We start from the raw sequence: 20,578 nt of genomic DNA, 5'->3' as shown, positions 1-20,578 counted from the left end.
GATCGTCTGTCCATCACAGGGCCACACAGAGACAAACAAGCCAGACAACCATTCACACTTTTATTCACATAGTGATGATGTAGACAACTATTTAACCCATAATGCACTTTTTTTTTAAATTTGAACCAGGAGAAAATCCAAAGATGCACTGGGAGAACAAGAAAGCTCCATGCAAAAAGGCTCCTGCCCGAAAGCAAACCTGTTATTTTCTTACTGCAAGGCAACGATGCTGACCAACCAAAGAGTGCAGGACTGAACTCACGTTTAAACACTGCTGCATCCATGTTTTACTACTATTTTATTCTTTCAACAAAAGCTTAACAATCTTGCAGAAAGATGATGTCACCATCAACCATTTTTACTCTGTGTAACGTTTATTTCGTCTTAGACCTAATTCACCTTTTGTGCGTTTGTCTTGCAGCAAGCTATGGAGCGTACCCTGTCTGTAAAGGTTGCTCAGTGTGCTCCAGGGATAACGGTTGTGTAAACTGCCAACCCAAGCTCTTCCTATTTCTGCGGCGGGAAAGGATGAGGCAGTACGGAGAATGTCTTCACGACTGTCCAGCTGGATACTACGGCATGCGCAGCCCAGAAATCAACATGTGCTCCAGTAAGATCGTACTCTTGTAAACTCACCCATCCTTGTTCATAGTCCACATATTTTCCCCCTCTCACATTCTACCCCAACATTTCAGCCACACATACACACAGCTTCAGCTTCCCATTTTCCCACAGCACATGATTTATTATCTGTTATCCATCGCAGACACACATACCTCACAATTTAAATGGCTCATCTGTTCGCACAGGTTAATGTTCGCTGCAAAGTGTTGTCTTTGCAGCATCTCCCGTGGGTGTTCACATTGATCTACAGCTTAGGCAAATCTGCTGTTTCTAATTTCTTCCTAAAATTGTTTTTCCACCTGCATTACAAAACATCCTATGGTCATGAGTATGTCTAAAGGCATGAAATTCAAATGCAAGAGGAAGCAGTCAATCATTTGACATTGTGGGAGTTGAAGTATTTGCCATGAACTATAGGAGTCAAGTCTGATGTTACCAGAATATCTCGTGAACCACTTCACTTTAATAAAACATTTAGAAAGTTATTGGATATTCAACTATCTCCAATTAACTTTGGGAGTCAATCCAGTTCAAGATGTCTACCACAGCTAGTCAAGCGTAGCCAACACAGAAATGGTTATAACAGTCAATTTTACAGACATTGAGCTAAAATCTTTTAAGCTAGTAGCTGAGAGTTTTCTCTAACACATACTTTGTGAATTAACCAAAACGGCTCTAACTTAGTAGTTTCTCAACGTTAGATGATTCTAGTTTAAACATCTGACATTAAAAGCGTGGACATGTGCAGACCTTCAAGGCATCCCAGGCTTTTAAATTATTGGTTCAAAGATTAAAACATTAAACAGAACTTGATAATGATCACTGCTTTTATAAATTAGACACATTTTTTAAAATGTAGGTTTTAACCTTCGTTTTTTAGCTTCCAACTTAAAAAAGACCAACGTTTGCTTGTTGTCATTTTTTTGTCGTCTTTTGCGTTTTTGTTGTTTATGAGTTTCGTTGCGCCACCAGTTCAGTTCCCCAGAATTTCCCTCAGTTAGTTTATACTCCCCCATCCAGCCACGCCCACTTTCACCTGTTCCTTATTATTATCAAGCCACCTGTCTCCAGAGTCCTCATCAGTCCCAGTCCATTTTGTCTCTTGGTCTTCACCTCACCTGCAGTCTGCCACTGTGCCCCTTTTATTGTTTCTTGGATAAATCTTTATGGGTTTTTTCACTCAAGCTCCTCTTGTTTGTCTAAATTCCAGCATCTGACTTCTTTTAACTGTGATGGTTGTAAAAATAATAATAACAACAACAATAATAATATCCATCCATCCATTTTCTTCCGCTTATCCGGGGTCGGGTCGCGGGGGTACCATCCTAAGTGGGGAGGCCCAGACTTCCCTCTCCCCAGCCACTTGGTCTAGCTCCTCCAGGAGAATCCCAAGGCGTTCCCAGGTCAGCTGAGAAACATAGTCCCTCCAGCGTGCCCTGGGTCTTCCTCTGGGTCTCCTCCCTGTGGGACGTGTCTGGAACACCTCCCCAGGGAGGCATCCAGGAGGCATCCTAACCAGATGCCTGAGCCACCTCAACTGGCTCCTCTCGACGTGGAGAAGCAATGAGTCCCTCCCGGATGATCGAGCTTCTCACCCTATCTCTAAGGGAGAACCCAGCCACCCTGTGGAGAAAACCCATTTCGGCCACCTGTGTCCTTGATCTTGCTCTTTCAGTCACAACCCAAAGCTCATGACCATAGATGAGGGTGGGAACGCAGATCACCGGGTGAATTGAGAGCTTCACCTTTTGACTCAGCTCTCTCTTCACCACAACAGACCGGTACAGCGCCCGCTTCACTGCAGATGCAGCACCTATCCGTCTACCAATTTTTCGCTTCATTAATTCCTCATTCGGGATCAAGACCCCGACTGATAATAATAATGATAATAATAAATAATAATAATAATAAATTCTTCTCAACACTTTTAATTAAAAAATAATAGTCAAATCATATTAATGGATCTTTCTCCTCGTCCTTGTGTAGCGCCCTGATCTCATAACCTTGTGCTGACATTAACTGCGCTCTGAAAGATGGCGAAAACCTTTACACAGAGCCTGAGGTGTTGGCTGAGCGTTTCATACGAAAACAGAGAGAAACTTGACGCTTTTGACTTTTCTGAGCCAAACTCCTGACCGACGCTCTAAAATGAATCCCAGTGGAGAATGTCTGAACCTTAAGGAGGAATTATTTGAACATGGAGCGGCTGCAGAGCGCAGCACTCTGCTCATCCAGTCACACTCAAATACATTATGACTATGATGAGCAAGTAAAACAAATGTAATAGAGTATCTTTAGCATTAACCACATCATGTTGCAATATTTGATGCAGTATGGGCAGAATGTTTAGAAGGTCACTGAAACTTCAGTGTGGTATTCTTAAATCATTTGAGTCTTATTTTTTCAGACAAATACAAAATAAATTATTCTCAGTGTCTTCTCACTTTTCATTAAACATACAATAAACCTAGAACTTCCATAAACACGCTCAGAAGAAGTGTGGAGAGTTAACTATCTGGTTATGTCACCTTTTTCATTCCTTACAGTTTTCAGATCAGTCTGGAACGTATAGTGTTTTGTTTCTACTAGAGGGAATTGTCTACTGGGCCAAGTACAACATCTTTATTTAAAGTTCTCCCTCAAATATAGGCCTCCTTTGTCAATCACTGCAAAATAAGTTTCTGCAAAGTTCCAAACATTTTGCATTAGTCTTTCTTCATTTATACATGGTAAGCCCTTTTGTTTTGACACTTATGCACAGCACGCACCATTAGACATCTGATTTTTAGAAACTGAAGCCAGCCTGAAGTTTGTCTCGTCTTTGTCACAAAGAAGTCCACTAGAAGCTGCAACATGGACTCTCCAGACCCTTCACAAACTTATAAAACATCATATACTCATTAAAGGGATGGTCCAATCCACTTAGAAGTGATGCTCTGTCTAATAGGTATCAACACTTGGCTTTTTATCAACCATGGCATCAGACAGAGCGCTGAGTTTAGAGAGATAAGTTAAAGTTGGTTAATAGTCAGCCAAACAATGGCTTGTTTTTTTAACCCTTTTCCAGACTTATCAAAGAAGTGTTTCTCAAATCAACATGCCTCTGTGAAAATATGCTACGTTTCACAGAATGTGGTGAAAGAATCACCGCAGTCATCACAGGGAACTGCACCAAAACATTCACAAACTCTACGCATGCTAATTAGTAAAAGTTATTTATCCAAGGAAACCAGCAGAATGGGTCAGATCTTCACTTGTCTTGACTTTGATTTATAAAGAATTATAAAAAGTCATCACTAAGAGTTATAGAGGCTCAACAGAGATGGGATTTTTCATTATTCACTTCTTGTTTTCACAGAATGTACACATTCATGGATTAATAACAGTCACAAGTCACTTCCTTCAATTACTTTGTTACAAAATGTATTCATTTTAATTGGTCAAAATCGGTTACTGTTTTTCTTTTACATTTTAATACTTTTGTTGGATGTAACGGGGACCCTGTGTACACAATTTCGTTCCACCACATGTACCACATGTTGTGCACATGACAAATAAAGAAACTTTGACTTTGATTACAAACTTTTGAAGTCTCGTCACAATAAAACCAAAGTCTCTAAGTCTCTGAAGGCATGTTATTCTGTTTCATCAACTAAGATAATTGGAAGATAAAGACGTCTTGTTCTTTGCTAATACAAATGATGAAGATTTATTTTCTTACTTTAAATTTGCGATCCTAACCACTGTATCTTTCTCTTGGTTGAATTGTGAATTTAAAAGGATCTGATAAGTGGCAGGTTAATCTGCAGCCCTCAATATACTCAGTGCTGTAAGATCAACATGTTGTAGTGTCACATAGGATCAGATTTCAGAGTAAAACCCACTTTGATGGGATTGCTGCCTCGGTCACTGCTCTCTAATCCAGTTCTCTGTTCGCCTCTCACTCTCAGCTGTGCTCCATGTGTAATTTTCCCCAAACACTTCATGTCTGCTCTCCATAAACTGACGTGTCTTTGGTTTAGAAGTTGACATTTTTGAGCTAGAACAGACATCTTGTACTCAAGGACCCAAATAAGCGCTGAACAAATGACGGTGAGGATGTCTGCGCTGCGGCAGAGAGAGCTGTCGGGTGCTTTTGGTTTCCACAGGGCCCTGGAGTTTGGTGTTACGGCTCTGTTGTCATGAGCTCTTTAAACACCACCTCTCTGAAATCACTTAAGGAGCAGCTGCGTATTATTAGACCAGACTTTGTCTATGTGATCTTATCTTATTCAAGAATTTGTTTATTTTATTTTATTTTTTTGTGTGGACTGCCCGGATATAGAAACTTTTACATTCAGTCACTGGCTGCCTGAAACTTGAGTGAGAAGCTCCTTTTTGTCTTACTTGTTAGAGCCAACTCACAAACGTAGAATTAGAAATGATCTACTGTGACTGCTGGCAATATTCTGAAAGAATCAAAATGTCCCGTCAGAGCTTACAAATGTTTCTCAACACATCTTGGAGCTCTATTGAATAAAATCAAAGGCAACCTGTTTGTCTCTGAAATCTAAATGCATTTAAACTAATGTGCTAAAATGTGCTTTGCATTTCAAAGATTTAAACAAAGCTCTAAAGTGTGCTTAGATTATGTTATGTGGATGATTATTAACTATTACAACCCAAGTCACAACAGAAGTCGTCTCAGGGCACTGAACAGAAACATCCATATATAAAAATAATAATTTAACATTATTTATCTGAGGAGCAGGCTGCTTTGAATTTAACTCCATCACAGAACTCTTGTCTTGAACAAGCATGAAGGAGACAGTGGAAAGGAAAAACTCCCTCATGAGGAAGAAACCTTTAGCAGAACCAGCTCAGGACAAGCGGCCATCTGCTTCAACTGGCTGGTTTGAGAGGAACAGATACACAATGGCAGAGCAAGAATCACATGTTAAGATATAAATAGTATCAAATGAAAACTAATCAATTTTAGAAAATTATTTAAGGAAATGAGGTCAATATGTCCTTTAGTAGTCTAAGTTTAAGGCAGCATAACAAGCCAAAACTAATTATAGGATTTATCAAAAAGGAAAGTCTTTAAACTGGACAATGTGTCAGCCTCACGGACAGAAACTGGAAGTTGGTTCCACAAGAGAGGAGCCTGATAACTGAAAGATCTTCCTCCCATTCTGTTTTTGGAAACTCTAGGAACCACAAGAAAAACCTGCAGTCTGAGAGCGAAGTGCTCTGCTAGGAAAATATGGACCAATAAGATCTGTAATATAAGATGGAGCTAGGTTGTTGAGAGCTTTGTAGGTTAAGTAAGATTTTGAATTCAATTCTGGACTTGACAGGGAGCCAATGGAGAGAAGGTTAAACTGGAGAGGGCATGAACTTTGTTGGAGAGATATACTATTTCCCACTAACTCCAGTTAAGACTCTGGCAGCAGCATTTTGGATCAACTGAAGACGTTTTAAAGAAGTATTTGAACATCCAGATAATAAACCATTGCAATAGTCCAGTTTAGACGTGACAAATGCATGGACCAGTTTTTCTGCATCATTTTTAGATAAGATGTTTCTAATGTTAGTGATATTACGCAGGTGGAAGAAGGAGGTTCTACTAACGTTTTTAATGTGGGGGATAAAAGACATGTCCTGATCAAAAATAACACCAAGATTTTTAAGATTAGAGCTGGAGGACAGATTAATGCCATCTAAGGAAGACTCAGTATCTATAATAAAAAAGATTTGTAGCTGTTTTTGTCCCTTCTTTCAGAGAGAAAGGCGGGAATTGGAAATGCTGCTTGTTATGTTAGTTAACCAAGTTTAATTAACTGTGGCTGCCATCTTGAATTGGTTTAACTCCAAAAGTTTTTTATTTATACTTTTGAATCAGTTGTAGCTGAAAATGCAGTAATTACATTCTGAAGGTTTCATTAAAATGTGTTCACTGGATAATGATATAGTTTGCTAACAGACAAACAAACAAGTAAACACACGCACATGCTTGCCTCCTTTTATGGTGGCTAGGGACACGAACTATTCTAGTCATGTCAAAAATGAGTGACAACACTGAGTCACTGTACTGCTCAGTGAAAATCCAAGGTAACTGAAGGCAAGATGTGCAAATAAGCATCACCACCTAATACAGTATTTGCAGCACTACATAAAAGTCCAGCACTATCCCATTATGATCAAGTTTTCCATCTCAATGGTTTTAAATAGTGTCATTGTATAGTCAGGACTTTAGGAAAATTAACAATTGGTGACACAACTTTAAATCTAAGATCAGAGTTTTAACTTCCACTCATGAGAAATGAACAAACACAACATTTGGAGTTAAGTAAAAGTACATCTTCCACAATAGTAAAACTGCAATATTTGTCCCATTACAGATACAGAGCTGGTTTGTTAGCAGTTTTGTTGCATAACTTTCTACATGACCATATGTTCCAGGAGCTCTGTACTTGCCCGCTGCTTTGTTGTAACTCCTTTCAGCAGTAAATTGGTGTACTGATATAAATCCATCCATCCATCATCTTTACCTGCTTATTCCATTTTGGGTCACGGGGGTCGCTGGTGCCCATGTCCAGCAATCACTGTGCGAGGGGCGGGGTACACCCTGGATGGGTCGCAAGTCCATCACAGAGACACATAGAGACAAATAACCATTCACGCTCTCACTCACACCTAGGGACAATTTAGAGTTACCAATCAGCCTAACATGCATGTTTTTGGTCTGTGGGAGGAAACCGGAGCACCCAGAGAAAACCCACGCATGCACGGAGAGAACATGCAAACTCCACCCAGAAAGGTCCCTGGACTGGGGTTTGAACCAAGGACCTGCTCGCTGAGAGGCAGCAGCTCTACCAGTTGCGCCACCGTGCTGCCCCCTGATATAAATCATAATCAGTAACTCCGGTGTTACAACCAGGAGTTTATATCAGCTGCCCAGATGTGGCCCCATACCAGTGGCTGAGCTTTTCATCCTGCTGTTCTGCAGGCAAGATTTGTAGTGATGCCATACAATGAATAGCTTTGTCTATTGCCAAAACTAACGGTACATATATGCTGTGCGGTCATGTTAATGCCCTCATCACAACTCAATACTTATACTTTGGCACACATTATCAATCCAATGCATTTTTGTCATTTGATATCACAACAGGGTTTCCTGACTGGAAGAATTTGGAGCGTAAAAACTGATCAAATCTTGCTTCTATAAGATGTGAAATGTTTAAAGGGTCAGCATGAGAGTAAGGCTGCATTCTAAATCTCATATAGAGACACCCCCCCCCCCCCCCGCTCCTACCCAAATAATGTACACAAATACTCATTTTCTAGACAAGAACCTATTCCCTGCTGCAAGTTTAAAAGCTTACCTGTTTGATGCCATTTAGCTACCATTATGATTACAGCCTCAAATTGCTAATAACTGGCAAAAGTGGTTTAAAAAATGTCCGTTCAGTATCATTTTAAAGTGAAAAAGTATTTTTGGAAGTTTATTGTTATTTTAGTTTGTGCCTTCCCCCTTAAATTAGGTCTCAAACCAGTGAATGAATCTTCAAGATAAATAACTCTAACACATGGCTATTCAACTAAATTGCTCAGGGCCACAGTTACTGAAAGCCAAGAGCTCAGGGGCCAGGCATCCAGCAGTTATTGTGACTAAATAAGTTTGTTTTATTGTTTAAAATCTAGTTTTAACTTAAAATGAACCCATTCAGAGTCAGATAGTCAAAGTCAGAGTTTCTTTATTTGTCATTCGCACCACATGTGGTACATGTGGTGGAACAAAATTGTGTACACAGGGTCCCCGTTACATCCAACAAATTATAATTGTAAAAGAAAAACAGAAATAAGATCTAAGGTATGAACTAAGAAAAATGTTAACTAAAAATATGCTAAGCACTAGTAGTACAGAAACAATACGCCAAACAACAGCAGCATGAACATGAGTCTGTGTGAGCAGATGAGTACGAATGAACACAGCAACATAAAATAAATCAGTAGCAGCATGATGTATTTTTTTTCACAGTGATTATTCTAGTTAGAGATTCATGAGTCTAACAGCCTCAGGGTAGAAGCTGTTCCTCAGTCTAGTGGTTCTACACTTAATGCTCCTCAACCTCCTTCCTGAGGGGAGCGGGACAAAAAGTGTGTGTGCTGGGTGAGTGGGGTCCTTCATGACGCAGGTGGCTCTCTTCCTGCATCTGGAGGTGTAGATGTCTGTCATGGTGGCGAGGCAGACTCCAACAGTCTTCTGTGCAGCCTTCACCACTCTCTGCAAAGCTTTTCTTTCTGCACTGGTGGGCCAAACTGAGTTCACCTGTGGGCCTGATTTGGCTCCCAGGCCACCAGTTGAATAGCCCCGCTTTAACATTTGGGATTTTTTTTTTTTATTGAATTGGAATGGATTTAAGCTACAGGTCAGTGTCTCCAAATAAATTTGCAGGAAGAGTGTGTAAAAGTAATGTCATGAAGTAGGTTTAGCAAGTCTCAGACAGCTGTCCTGGCAGGTCTTACTCTTTTAGTTCGCTCTCTGATGTATGCACTTCCTTTCTTGCGCTAAAGTTAAACTGGTGAATATTTTCCATTCCAGTCAAGCCAACAAAAAGACCCATTTAAGCTTGACTGAGGGACATCTAATTATCACTGTTCTGCTAAGCAAATGTCTAAACTTACCAGTCAGTACCATGAATTCACCAAGCCAAGCCCTTCTCTTTGATGTCAATAGCCTGAGAGTGCTGAACTGGGTCTTTTCTTACAAAAATGTGTCATTGTCCAAAGTATAGTGGGATGGGAAGGACTGTCCATGCTTGACCACTCATAGGCTTGAACTGTTGAACTGTTGAGTGACTGTTAAAGTTGGCTGAGCATATTGACAACCAAAGCTGGATATATCAAGGAATGTGTTACCATGGGTGAAAAAGACAGAAAGATGGCTGATACAGCTGTCATCTTCAGTCTCATGGGAAAACCGCTGACTGACAGGAACACCATCTTTGCTCTGCGTATCTCTATACTAGCAAGCAGAAGAGCACTCATGTGGAAAAAACACCACGGAGAGAGTTTGGAAGAACATGGCAGCTGTAACCTTTGCCATGAACTCCTGCCATCCTCAGTCCCACATGACATGGCTCGGTGGCAGCGAGCAAGCCAAAGCTTTTGTGTCAGCCAAACATGGGGCCCAGAGCAGGACAGAGCTGTTTGACTTGGGTTGGAGGCAAAAGATGGAAAAATAGAGGCTGTTTTCCACCTTTGATGTGCCAGGAGTTTTTTTGTGGTGTGAGCACTCCTTGTCTAACACACTGACAGGTAAACTTGTGTTGATGAAGACAGGTCTGACATATTTCTGTGAAGATTCATTAATAATCTAGCAGTTTTACTTAACACGCAGAACATTCATGACACCACGTTGCACTGTCAGACCGTGAAGGAGCAGCAGTTGACTGAGGCTTTGAGCATCAGCGATAAAATCAGCAAGTTCCCCATCCAGACCACAGCTGAGGGACCAGCTTCTGCCAAGCATGCGCTATTGGTTCACAAGTGGCACTTAATGACTCGTCTCTCAACTTCACATTCACTTTACATTCAAGCTCAAGGGCAAAATCAAACTGTTTTTTTAAGAGGCGTAACAATTATATGTGGCAAACTGGCAGAACTGACGGCATCTCTTCAAAATGAGCATGCTCAGCTTTTTTATCATCTTTTACGGTTTGTCTCATAAGGCGTATGGCTTTTTCCTGTAGTATTCATAATGTAATAACTCATGGCCATAACTAGGCTGAGAGATAAAGGATGATAAAAAGTTTCAGTCCCAGGAACACTGGATCAGTGCTGGCATCCAATGATCTCGTTATTTCTCATTAGTCTTCTCGTGGCACCTAGATGAAGACTTTAAAGGCGGTCTTGAGGTTAATCCCACAGGGGTAATGAACCTGCTCCTCCGTATCTGTTCTTGGCACTGCTGCCTCACAGCTGATGTGGTTTGTATAGGAGCTTCTTTGGTGTCCCAGATAGTATTTTAGCTGACAGCAGGACTGGGAGGGATCAGTGTCTGTCATGGTTATCCCTATCTACCCACCTCACTCTGATGACCTCTGACAACAACATTCCCTGGCTGCATTCTGCTACCCATGGACTCTCACTTGAGTCAACCACCCATCCCTCTCACTGTGGCAATTTAAATGAACTTTTTTTACAAAGCCTGACAGCATCAAAAACTCAAACCAAGAGTGACACTTGTACAAATAAATTCTCGAGCACTGCAGCTGCTGCAACAGTACAATATTTCATACAGCTGTTGTGATATTTACAGTCAATATTAGGAACTGCACAACAACCTTGGAGCTGGAGAGTGCTGCCAGATGTTCTCAGTATCCAATTTTTTTTCTTTCCTTTTTTGTTTGTGAGCTAAACGTCTCTCAGGTGATGACAGGTCTGGTAAGTGTGACTTATGAAAGAACACATTGTGCTTTTCAGTAAGCTTTGTGATTTACTACTTACTTCCCATGTTGAATTTGTTTTATATTAAATCCAAGAATTACTGATTGTTTGATTCCGACAGGCAGCACGGTGACGCAACTGGTAGAGCTGCTGCCTCTCAGTGAGAAGGTTGCCTGTTCAAATCCCAGTCTGGGGGGCCTTTCTGGGTGGAGTTTGCATGTTCTCTCCATGCATGCATTGGTTTTCTCCGGGTACTCCAGTTTCCTCCCACAGACCAAAAACATGCATGTTAGACAGATTGGTAACTCTAAATTATCCCTAGGTGTGAATGAGAGAGTGAATGGTTGTTTGTCTCGTTTGTCTCTATGTGTCCCTGTGATGGACTGGAGACCTGTCCAGGGTGTCCTTCGCCCCTCGCACAGTGATTGCTGTACATGGGCACCAGCGACCCTTGTGACCCAAAATGGAAGAAGCGGGTAAAAGATAATGAATGGATGGATGATTCAGACAGACAGCATTGGAAAGGATGGAATGATTCTGACAACTAACATGAACTAAAATCAACATAATTTATTTGATTTTATATTTATATATATATATATATATATATATATATATATATACATATATACGCATAAATTATGCTAAAAGACATGAAATTGGCAAAGGAGGTCAGTGATTTATATCCAGTTTAGCAAGTTTTTACAGTGTGCAGCTTTATTGTAGAGTGGCTCTATCTCCAACCACGTCTTATTGGTGTGTGTGTGTGTGTTTGTGCTTACGTGTGTGTTCATGGTTTGTTTAGACTGGTCGGGAAAGCGTGAGACCAGAGTGAGTGGGCAGAGGCCATACTTTAGGGTTCAAAGTAAAGCGGGGAGGGACCCCCTCGTTTTGCAGGAATGTCGAAGAGGAGGCCTGATGGTTAGCTGGAGATGGTGTAATTAAGGGGTGTGATTGTGAGAACCTTCCCTTCCCCAGGCCCTGCAAGGGTCACAGATAAAAGAGCAGCCCTCAGCCTTTGTCGCTCTCACATGTGGAAAATCACAGTATTTCAGACAACGGGCTCAGAGATGTGTACATGCTAATGAGCGGTTGCATGTCCATGCGTGGTACAGTCAGAAGAGCAGATGACATCCTACCTGGGGAAGCCCCCCTGACAGTGGTGAAAGACAGGAGCTGCAGGTTACAGAGACGTAGGTTATTGGGCAACAGGGCCACATAGAAATTCTGAGAAGCAACATAAATTAGATAGCTGTGGGAGGCTCCTTCTAATCATGTGGGCCCGTGTGTCGCCCTGTTGGTGTGGTTGTTGTAATTTAGCTTTGCTTGACGTGCTATTTGCAGAGAGCTTGATGACACATTACCGTGCCTTTCTTTGTAAGCGTGCTGCTGGGTGACATGCTGCCGCAGCAGGGTGTGGCGTGTGAGGATAAGTGCAATGTTGTGTTTGCTGAGTAAACCGTTCTGGATTCATTTAGCAAGATGTTGTCGCCTCTGTCCTGCCTTCCAGTTACAAACCCACCTTCCCTATTCAGAGCTGAAGCCAAACAACAGAGCAGCTTAGTTCTCATGAACCATCACTTACAGTTTAATGAAAGCCTGACTTTCCAGAAAGCTTTTGGTTATGGAAAAAGGCACAGACTGGAGCAATGTGGAGTGATAAGATAGCGCTACGAACTCTATTCTTCCTTTTGCGGCACTCCACAGTTGAAAACATGTGAGCTTGTGTGTTTGCATCCACATTTTTGGATGAACCTGCTGAAAGAGGTCAGCATCATTTGATTCCTCACCATCTCTGCTGTTGTGTTCTGTTTTCACACTTGTGCTTTACTTTGAATAGTGACAGAAAAAAAAGACAGGCAGAACAAGTTCTCTGATATAAACCTGAGCCACCAAAAGAGACGATTCACAGACTATTGTCTATTTTTTCTTTCCTTTTGAGGGAAGGACACCATAATTCCTTGAACAGTCCCATTTCCAAACTCTTTAGTGTTCGATCAACTCCAGATGAGAGGCTCTCTCAGACCCCAATGACTTCTTCCTTTCTCTCTTTCATCCTCTAGGGTGCAGGATAGAGAACTGCGAGTCCTGCTTTAGCAAAGACTTCTGCACCAAGTGCAAGTCGGGTTTCTACCTACACAAAGGGCGCTGCTTTGATAAGTGCCCTGAGGGCTTTGCCCCACTGGAGGACACCATGGAGTGTGGAGGTAGGTAAAACAACAAAACATGCAATGCAACAAAACAATTTTGTTTTCTTTCTTTCATACCTTTTTACCTGTAAATAGTTATACACCCTTAGTTGGCCTGCCCCATTTGGGTTTATATACAGGCAGGACCACTCATAACAAGATCATCCCAGTAAAGCTTCAACCAGCTTGAACTGAAGTCTTAGTTTCCTCTAAAAGTTTTGTGATTTCACAATTTTGTGGTTTCATTTCACATCCATGTCTCTGTGTCCCCGTGCAGAGGGCTGTGAGGTGGGTCAGTGGAGTGAATGGGGAGCCTGCGCCAGAAGAAACAAAACCTGTGGCTATAAGTGGGGTCTGGAGACCCGAACACGGCACATTGTAAAGAAACCACCCAAGGACACAATACCCTGTCCAACCATCGCTGAGTCCAGGATGTGTAAAATGGCCATGAGACACTGCAGGAGAGGTTAGTTAATTTTGATGAAGTGTGCATTTAAAATTCTCTATCGTGGATCCTTCCATATTTAATTTAAAGTTGTCTCCATTGTGGTGCACGTTAAAGAAAACATGCCAGCAGAGAAGTTCTTGCAGAGCTTCACCTGTGCTGTGTAACCCTTGCTCCTCACACTGCGCCTTTGTGTTTTTACCATCTGTGATGCTGAGGTTCGCAGTCGTGCGTCCTCGCATGAAATATTACTGTTTTTCTAAGCTGGCCTTGTTCTAGTCAGCTTTTTTTTTTCCAGAGGTATATTTCCCACCCCTCTCTTCCACTTCCCTTCATCTCGTCTGTGGAATTCTTCAAGGTACAAACTGCAGGTTTCCTCAATGGCCGTCTCTGTTTCCTCCTGTCAGCTTGAGAGATTTTTGTGGCTCACAGAGCTTGTATGTCAGGCCATTAAATGAAAAGTCAATGGAATTTCTGTGAGTGCAAATACAGCTAAAGAAAATGTATTTTTTTCTCCAAAAAGATGGTCCAAACACATCATTTTTTATGAGGGCCTCAGTTAGCAGTGCTTTAAAACTAAATGTCTTTTGTCCTTCATGTACGTTAACGTCTCATAAACTTTGGATTATAATAAGCCAAGTGTAAATATTTATTTCACTAAATAAGAAAGCAATTACAGTGACAGATATCAGTCTGTATGTAAAAATAAATAAATAAAAATACACGGTTTAACAAAAACAAGAACACATTCTAACTTTAGGAGGTTTTCTCAATTTTTGGCTTGGAGAGCTGAATGAGGGTCACTTAGAGAAATGGTGAAAGAGTAAATAAACTTGAAATAAATCCCGACAGTTTCTCAGATTTCAGCACTAGCAGGGCAGTCACTGCTGAGTGGGTTGGAAACTGTGATTCCATGGCACATTTAGTACTTAATGCCCCGTCTTGTTTGTCAGGAAATTTCTCCCCATCAGGGGCTTTTGCATGACTGATATTGCTGCTTAGTCGTTTTATTTTTTATTTTTTATTTTTAGAAACATTATGACCCTCTTTAATTAAAAAAGTTATTGTTAGGCACAAATGCCATCATCACAGGCACAAATGTGATGATGAATAAAGTTAAAAATAATATATGGTGCTTAAGAATTTTTCCTCATTTCTTTAGAAACCATCAGCAGATTTCCAGCACTTATCTTACTTAAAACCACTTTTCCCTGGCGATGTAGGTCTAGTAAACTTCTCAGTACAGCTTCTGTTCCAGCAATTCAGTTTCATCTCTGGTGGCTACAAACCAAGGGTTAAATATGCATCTTAGCACTCTCTGGGCCCGTGAAGTGCTGTGGTGGCCCGTTTAAGAAAGGCCAATTTCATACTTGGGCATGTGTTGTTAATTCCTCATTGCTAGTGAAAATCCCCACTTGGCAAAAGCAAGCGGAAGGCAACACTCCACAGTTTAAATAAACAGAAAGAAAAAAGTGATACAATGCAGCTGAAAAGGAGGAAAAACACGCCCTCGGTGCACGAGTGTCACGTGGAAGTCAGAGGACTTCCACGATAAAATAAACGCTGTGAGTGATAATGAACTAAAAGGAGGAAAGGCCTCCACAACTAACTGAAAGTAAATGAGTAATAAATCATAGCAGGTAAATAATACAATTTCAAATGACTAGACATTGCACCAGCATCTTAACTGTTCCAAGGATTTAGGTCAATATTTTTCTAATAATTTTGCATTAGCAAAAATTTAGTTCTTTAAACAAAATACTAAAGTGGCAAATGTAGCATCCAGATGATGTCAAATAGAGAGTCATTTTCACAGCAGATATAATGGCTGGAAACAAACTGTCTGATGTGTTCAGTGCAGGTTGTACATCAGTGTACACACTACATATCTGTGACTCTGCATGGATTCATTTGGTGTTTTCTGCCAGCCAAGTCCTGATAAAGCGCACTCTTTGTCTTTGTTGAAGATTGTGATGAAACATACGATAGAATGTATTGAGAAAAAAAAAAAACTACACATTGTCAAATGCAGTTTTTCCATTCACTTGTCAGGCTAATTTAAATGTAGTTGAGGATGTTTGCAGATGACATTGCGATCTGTGGTGAGAACAGAGAACAGGTGGAAGAGAACTTGGAGAGGTGGAGGTATGCACTTGAAAGAAGAGGAATGAAAGTCAGCCGTAGTAAGACAGGGTACATGTGTGTGAATGAGAGGGAGAAGGTGTAACAGTGAGGTTACAAGGAGCAGAGGTCACAAAGGCGCATGACTTCAAGTAATTGGGGTTCAATGTCCAGGAAAATGGGGAGTGTAATAGAGAGGTGAAGAGTCCTGGCAGGATGGAGTGGATGGAGAAAAGTTTCAGGAGTGATTTGTGACAAAAAGGTGTCAGCAAAGGTGAAAGGAATAGTTTACAAGACAGTGGTGGGACCAGCTCTGTTGTATGGATTGGAGACAGAGACATGGACAAAAAGACAGGAGACAGAACTGGAAGTAGCAGAAATGAAGATGTTGAAGTTCTCCTTAGGAGGGACAAGGCTGGATAAGATCAAGAATGAGATCATCAGAGGTACAACACAGGTTGAACAACTGGGAGATAAAGTTAGAGAGGCCAGACTGAGATGGTTTGGACATGTCCAGAGGAGGGACAGTTAGTATATTGGTAGAAGGATGTTAGAAATGCAGCTGCCAGAAAAAAGACAAAGAGGAGATATATGGATGCAGTTAGAGAGGACATGGATGTAGTTGGAGTGAAGACAGAGGATGCAGAGGACAGAGTGAGATGGAGGAGGATGACTCACTGTGGAGACCCTGAAGAGAGAAAAACCTAAAGAAGAAGATGATAAGCACTGCAGTTCTTTAACTGATGTCCACGTTTTCCAAATTAGATAATAACCTGGCCTGCCTGAGTTCTTGGTAGTTGCATCATCTCCTTGAGAGCGCTGCTCTGAACAGGTTAGAACCAATAAAGAGATTTTATTATTAGCTGCTCTAGCAACACCAGCACTGATAGACTGGATGCTTCCCTCTTTGTCTCATGGGTTAAAGGAAGGAAAGTATAAATGTAGAGAGAGATAACACTGCAGCACCCGGCTGTTTAATATTGATGCCTTCAAGGGATTCCCTACAGAGATTTCCCAGCCACCCCTGTCATCAAATTCACTGGTTTGTAAAAAGATGTGTGTGACAAGTTTGGGCCAACCTTTTTTCTCTGTCCTCTCACTTACAGTATCTGTGACTTATTCACTTTCTCTTGTGCCCACAATGATACTTCAGTGATATCAAAATATGTGTTCAATAAACTAAAATGTTAAATATTTCTAATGCAATTGTTGAAATGGGATTTGGGAGTCCAGTAAAACACAGATCTAACAGTTTCAGACGGGTCGAAGCAGACACGACACATCTGTTGCTCTGCTTGTGACATAATTAGTTTTAGATGCAAGAGGAGGCCACAGTCAGCATTGAAGAAAACACATTTTTTTTCCAAGTACTGATGCAAATTTTCAAGTTTTTATATTTCTTTGTGAATAGTCTAAGGCAAAAACAACATATCACAGAACCAAAGCTATCTTATTATTTGTCATTTAAACAATTTTTAAAGTAGATTTTTGGGGGCAAAGTGAGGACATTAACTCTGCTACACCCCTTTATTTTGTGAGGAATATAAGTACAAAAAATATTTAAATGTCAAGTTAATATGGTGATTTCTTGATCACAAATTACCTTCAATTTTAAAGATTTATCACAGACTAGCTGTAGATCTACTTCTCTGTGTTTTCACTGAGCTTTAAAATGCTAGCTTTAGGCAAAAAAGCTTCAACAATCTTTTGGATTGTAATTTTTTTAAATATTTGGCTTCTAATAATGAGGTATTCACTGACAAATGGGAAATCCTTTATCCACCTTGGCAGTTGCCCCCACTTTTCATGATTTAATGTTGAAATGAAGACACTTCTGAATTGAAGATAACCAAATTTAGACCGTGGTTAAAGGCTTTTTGTTTTAATCAGTGGTGTGGTTTTTAGATCTGGGAATCTGGGGTTGTAGCCCAGATGTTTTCTGCCATAAGGAGAATTCCAGTGCTGGTGTCAAAGTAAAGCCACCACCAGAATTTACAGAAAGTAAATTAAGAATGGTTCAAGACGCTAACAACAACTCTGACTATTAAAAGACATAGAAAGACAAGTTCAAAATCCAAGCAACAAATGTGAACAAAACAATTGTGCACTACGTCCATCTTTCAGACGACTGTACGTACATGTTCTTGTTGTATCTCGGTGCAATGATAATAAAGTTTATTCAGATTCTGAATTCCCTCACAAATGCCGCCTGCTAACAAGCCGCCAACAGTTGCAGACCCATGAAATACCACCTCTAGCACTGGAAACATGATGTTTTTATGTTGCATTCCCCTCCACCAACAGATGAACAGAGGTTTTACAGCATGAAGTTACGAAACAGTAAAAATTTATAGCTTAGCAAATTTTGGAACTGATAACCCAAACACACTGAAGACCCAGCTTTCCAGAGAAGAGAAGGCCAATTTTTTAAATCCTTCTATGAATGTATTGCTGAAGCCACAAAGACACTCATAACTATGCTGACCTCATGGAAAGAGAGAGAGAGAGAGAGAAAGAGAGGAAAGAGGGAGAAGGATACAAGAGAAGAAACATCTAGTCATTATGTCGGTCATTAGATCACTTCATGTGCCTGTGCTTGAGAGAACTAGCAGACCTTTGTGGAAGTATCGATCCCTCGTGTGTAACCAGAGAAACTCCTGCTGCTGTAGCGCTCGACCGAGGCCAAGCCGTCCATCTCATCGCTCATCCGACGGCGAGCATCGAGCCAGCTCTGATTCTCTTTCTCATAACTTATCTGTGCAGTTTGTGTTTGTACTGTAACAGTGATAACTACTTTTACTCCAGCTGCCCGCTCCAATCCCACCACTATCAATTTGAAACTTTAAGAGTTCTGCTGCACGTTCTGCAGCCGGACCATAAAAATCAGAAAACCCACCTCGACTTAGCGCATCACATCATCACTCCTCTGTAATGTGACATCTAAAGACCTGCAAAGACTTTGCCTGTAGTTAAAGTCATTTGATATTACAGGGAAGTGGGCAGTTTGTGTACATACCTACAGTCTGGTGCAGGGCACCGTAATCAACACAAACTGGACCCAAGCAGGATTTGGCTGGCTGGTTGGAACTTCTGTATGGTTGTGTCTGGTTCTGCAGCATACGGAGGACCTCTCAGTCCCTACTACATCCACATCATCTGCTCCTGTTTCTGTTCTTGGAAAACAATGCACAAAGCGGTAGCGATTGCTTCAACTTTGCTCTGGAGGAAGCAGAACTCCTGGGCCTGTGGTGCACGCCGCTCACAACACTGAACAGCTCCTGTCTCTGGCAGTCCTTGCACATGAGCCCACAGTTAATGCCCCTGCATGCGTTTGAACATGTGGTGCGCAATGTTTCTGTTTATTCTAACTTCGCCAAGGTTTTAGGCTCTGGCGAAAGATGCCACTCTCTTCTGAGCATTTTAATTACACACAGCATGATCACATCTGAGGGTGGCCTGTGTTTGGCTCGGAAATTTGACACTCAAACACATTTCTGGATTTCCTTTTGTCAGATGAAGGCTTCTAACGACAGGCCTGTTTTTTTTTTTTCTAAAACAGACACACACTTTCAACATGACTCTAATTGATGGAGTGTGTTCTTCTTGTGTCAGCAGAACAGCTTCCAAAGTAGTTTGTTCGTGCTTTTCCTTGAACAGGGAAAGCACTTCTGACTCTAACCAAAACACATGGTCATTGTCATTTTGTCGGCAACTATCGTACATAAAGCTCTAAAAGAGACACCAACTCTGAACTCCAAACCTGAGCTAATTGGTTTTTGGATTTAACATTTTTACGTCTCAACTGTGCTTTTTGTGAACTGAATGAGAATGCTTGGATGACACATCCCGCCTTGACTTCTGCCACCATGGAATGGCAGGTGGTGATTAATGGTGATCTCTGGCCCAGCTAATATCACAGACAATCCGGATCAGTTCTTCCCACCAGCGGGAGTGGAGTGGAAAGTGTTTTCCCAGGACAGAAGGGGAGCACTAATTGGCAACCACCCTGTCACAGTGAATATTTGTGCCCCTTGCTGGAACCTATTGTGACGGATGGAGCCATGGTCTAATCTTCACTTAATAAGGCTGCTCCATAGGGGATGACACAGTAGCTGGTAGGAAGGCCTCAGAAGCACTCAGCCTCCCTCAGCCAGCACTGACGGCCCAGCTTTGGGCACAAGGCCTGGGTTGGTGTCTAACTGGGCAGTGTTAACTTTCCATCACCACCCACCTTGCCAACCTGTGTCATTCCTTAAATTATTAAAAGTACCTGCATTTCTTGAAAGACTGCATGCCAACTGCTGACGAATTGTTAATGTACAGAATTTGAGCTCAGTATCTGTAAAATGAACTGAGTTAACTATTTTTTTGTGTTGGCAACAACTGATTTGCTGTTGCAGCCATCTTGACCTGGGTTAACTTCAAAAGGTTTGAGTTGTAGATGCTTATCCAGTGATTACTTTCTCAGAGTTTCATTGGGATGGACTCTGTGGTTCATGGAACATTTTGCTAACAGACAGACAGAGTTGACTCCAACAGTTAATATGTTTTACACAAAGATCTTGCTGAATGTGTAGTGCTTGGACTGTATGTTTGAAAGGACTCTCAGCTAATACCACACCTTCGCACATGCAAAATCGACTGAATCACAACCATTATGTTTTCTAATGTCAGCTGGTTCTAGCAGTCATCTTCAATTAGACTGATTGTAGATCTACATCCAGTCATAAATTTTTGAGAGGTTTAATAAAATCCCTCCTGT

General features: G+C 41.2%; 1 protein-coding gene across 1 annotated transcript in view; it reads left to right on the top strand.

The window, feature by feature from the left end:
• Positions 1 to 425: 425 nt before the first annotated feature.
• The window catches only part of rspo2 (R-spondin 2), a 68,524-nt gene continuing 48,371 nt past the window's right edge, over positions 426 to 20,578 (top strand). The window contains exons 1-3 of the mRNA XM_037677168.1: positions 426 to 610; positions 13,125 to 13,268; positions 13,528 to 13,716. Coding sequence (XP_037533096.1) covers positions 529 to 610; positions 13,125 to 13,268; positions 13,528 to 13,716 — 415 coding nt within the window. The 5' untranslated portion in view covers positions 426 to 528. The remainder of the gene's footprint in view (positions 611 to 13,124; positions 13,269 to 13,527; positions 13,717 to 20,578) is intronic.

Source organism: Nematolebias whitei, chromosome 5 (genome assembly GCF_014905685.2).
Source record: "Nematolebias whitei isolate Nwh7 chromosome 5, NemWhi1, whole genome shotgun sequence".
NCBI lineage: Eukaryota > Metazoa > Chordata > Actinopteri > Cyprinodontiformes > Rivulidae > Nematolebias > Nematolebias whitei.
The sequence above is the reverse complement of the archived record's forward strand: the minus strand, read 5'-3'. Positions and strand labels throughout refer to the sequence as shown.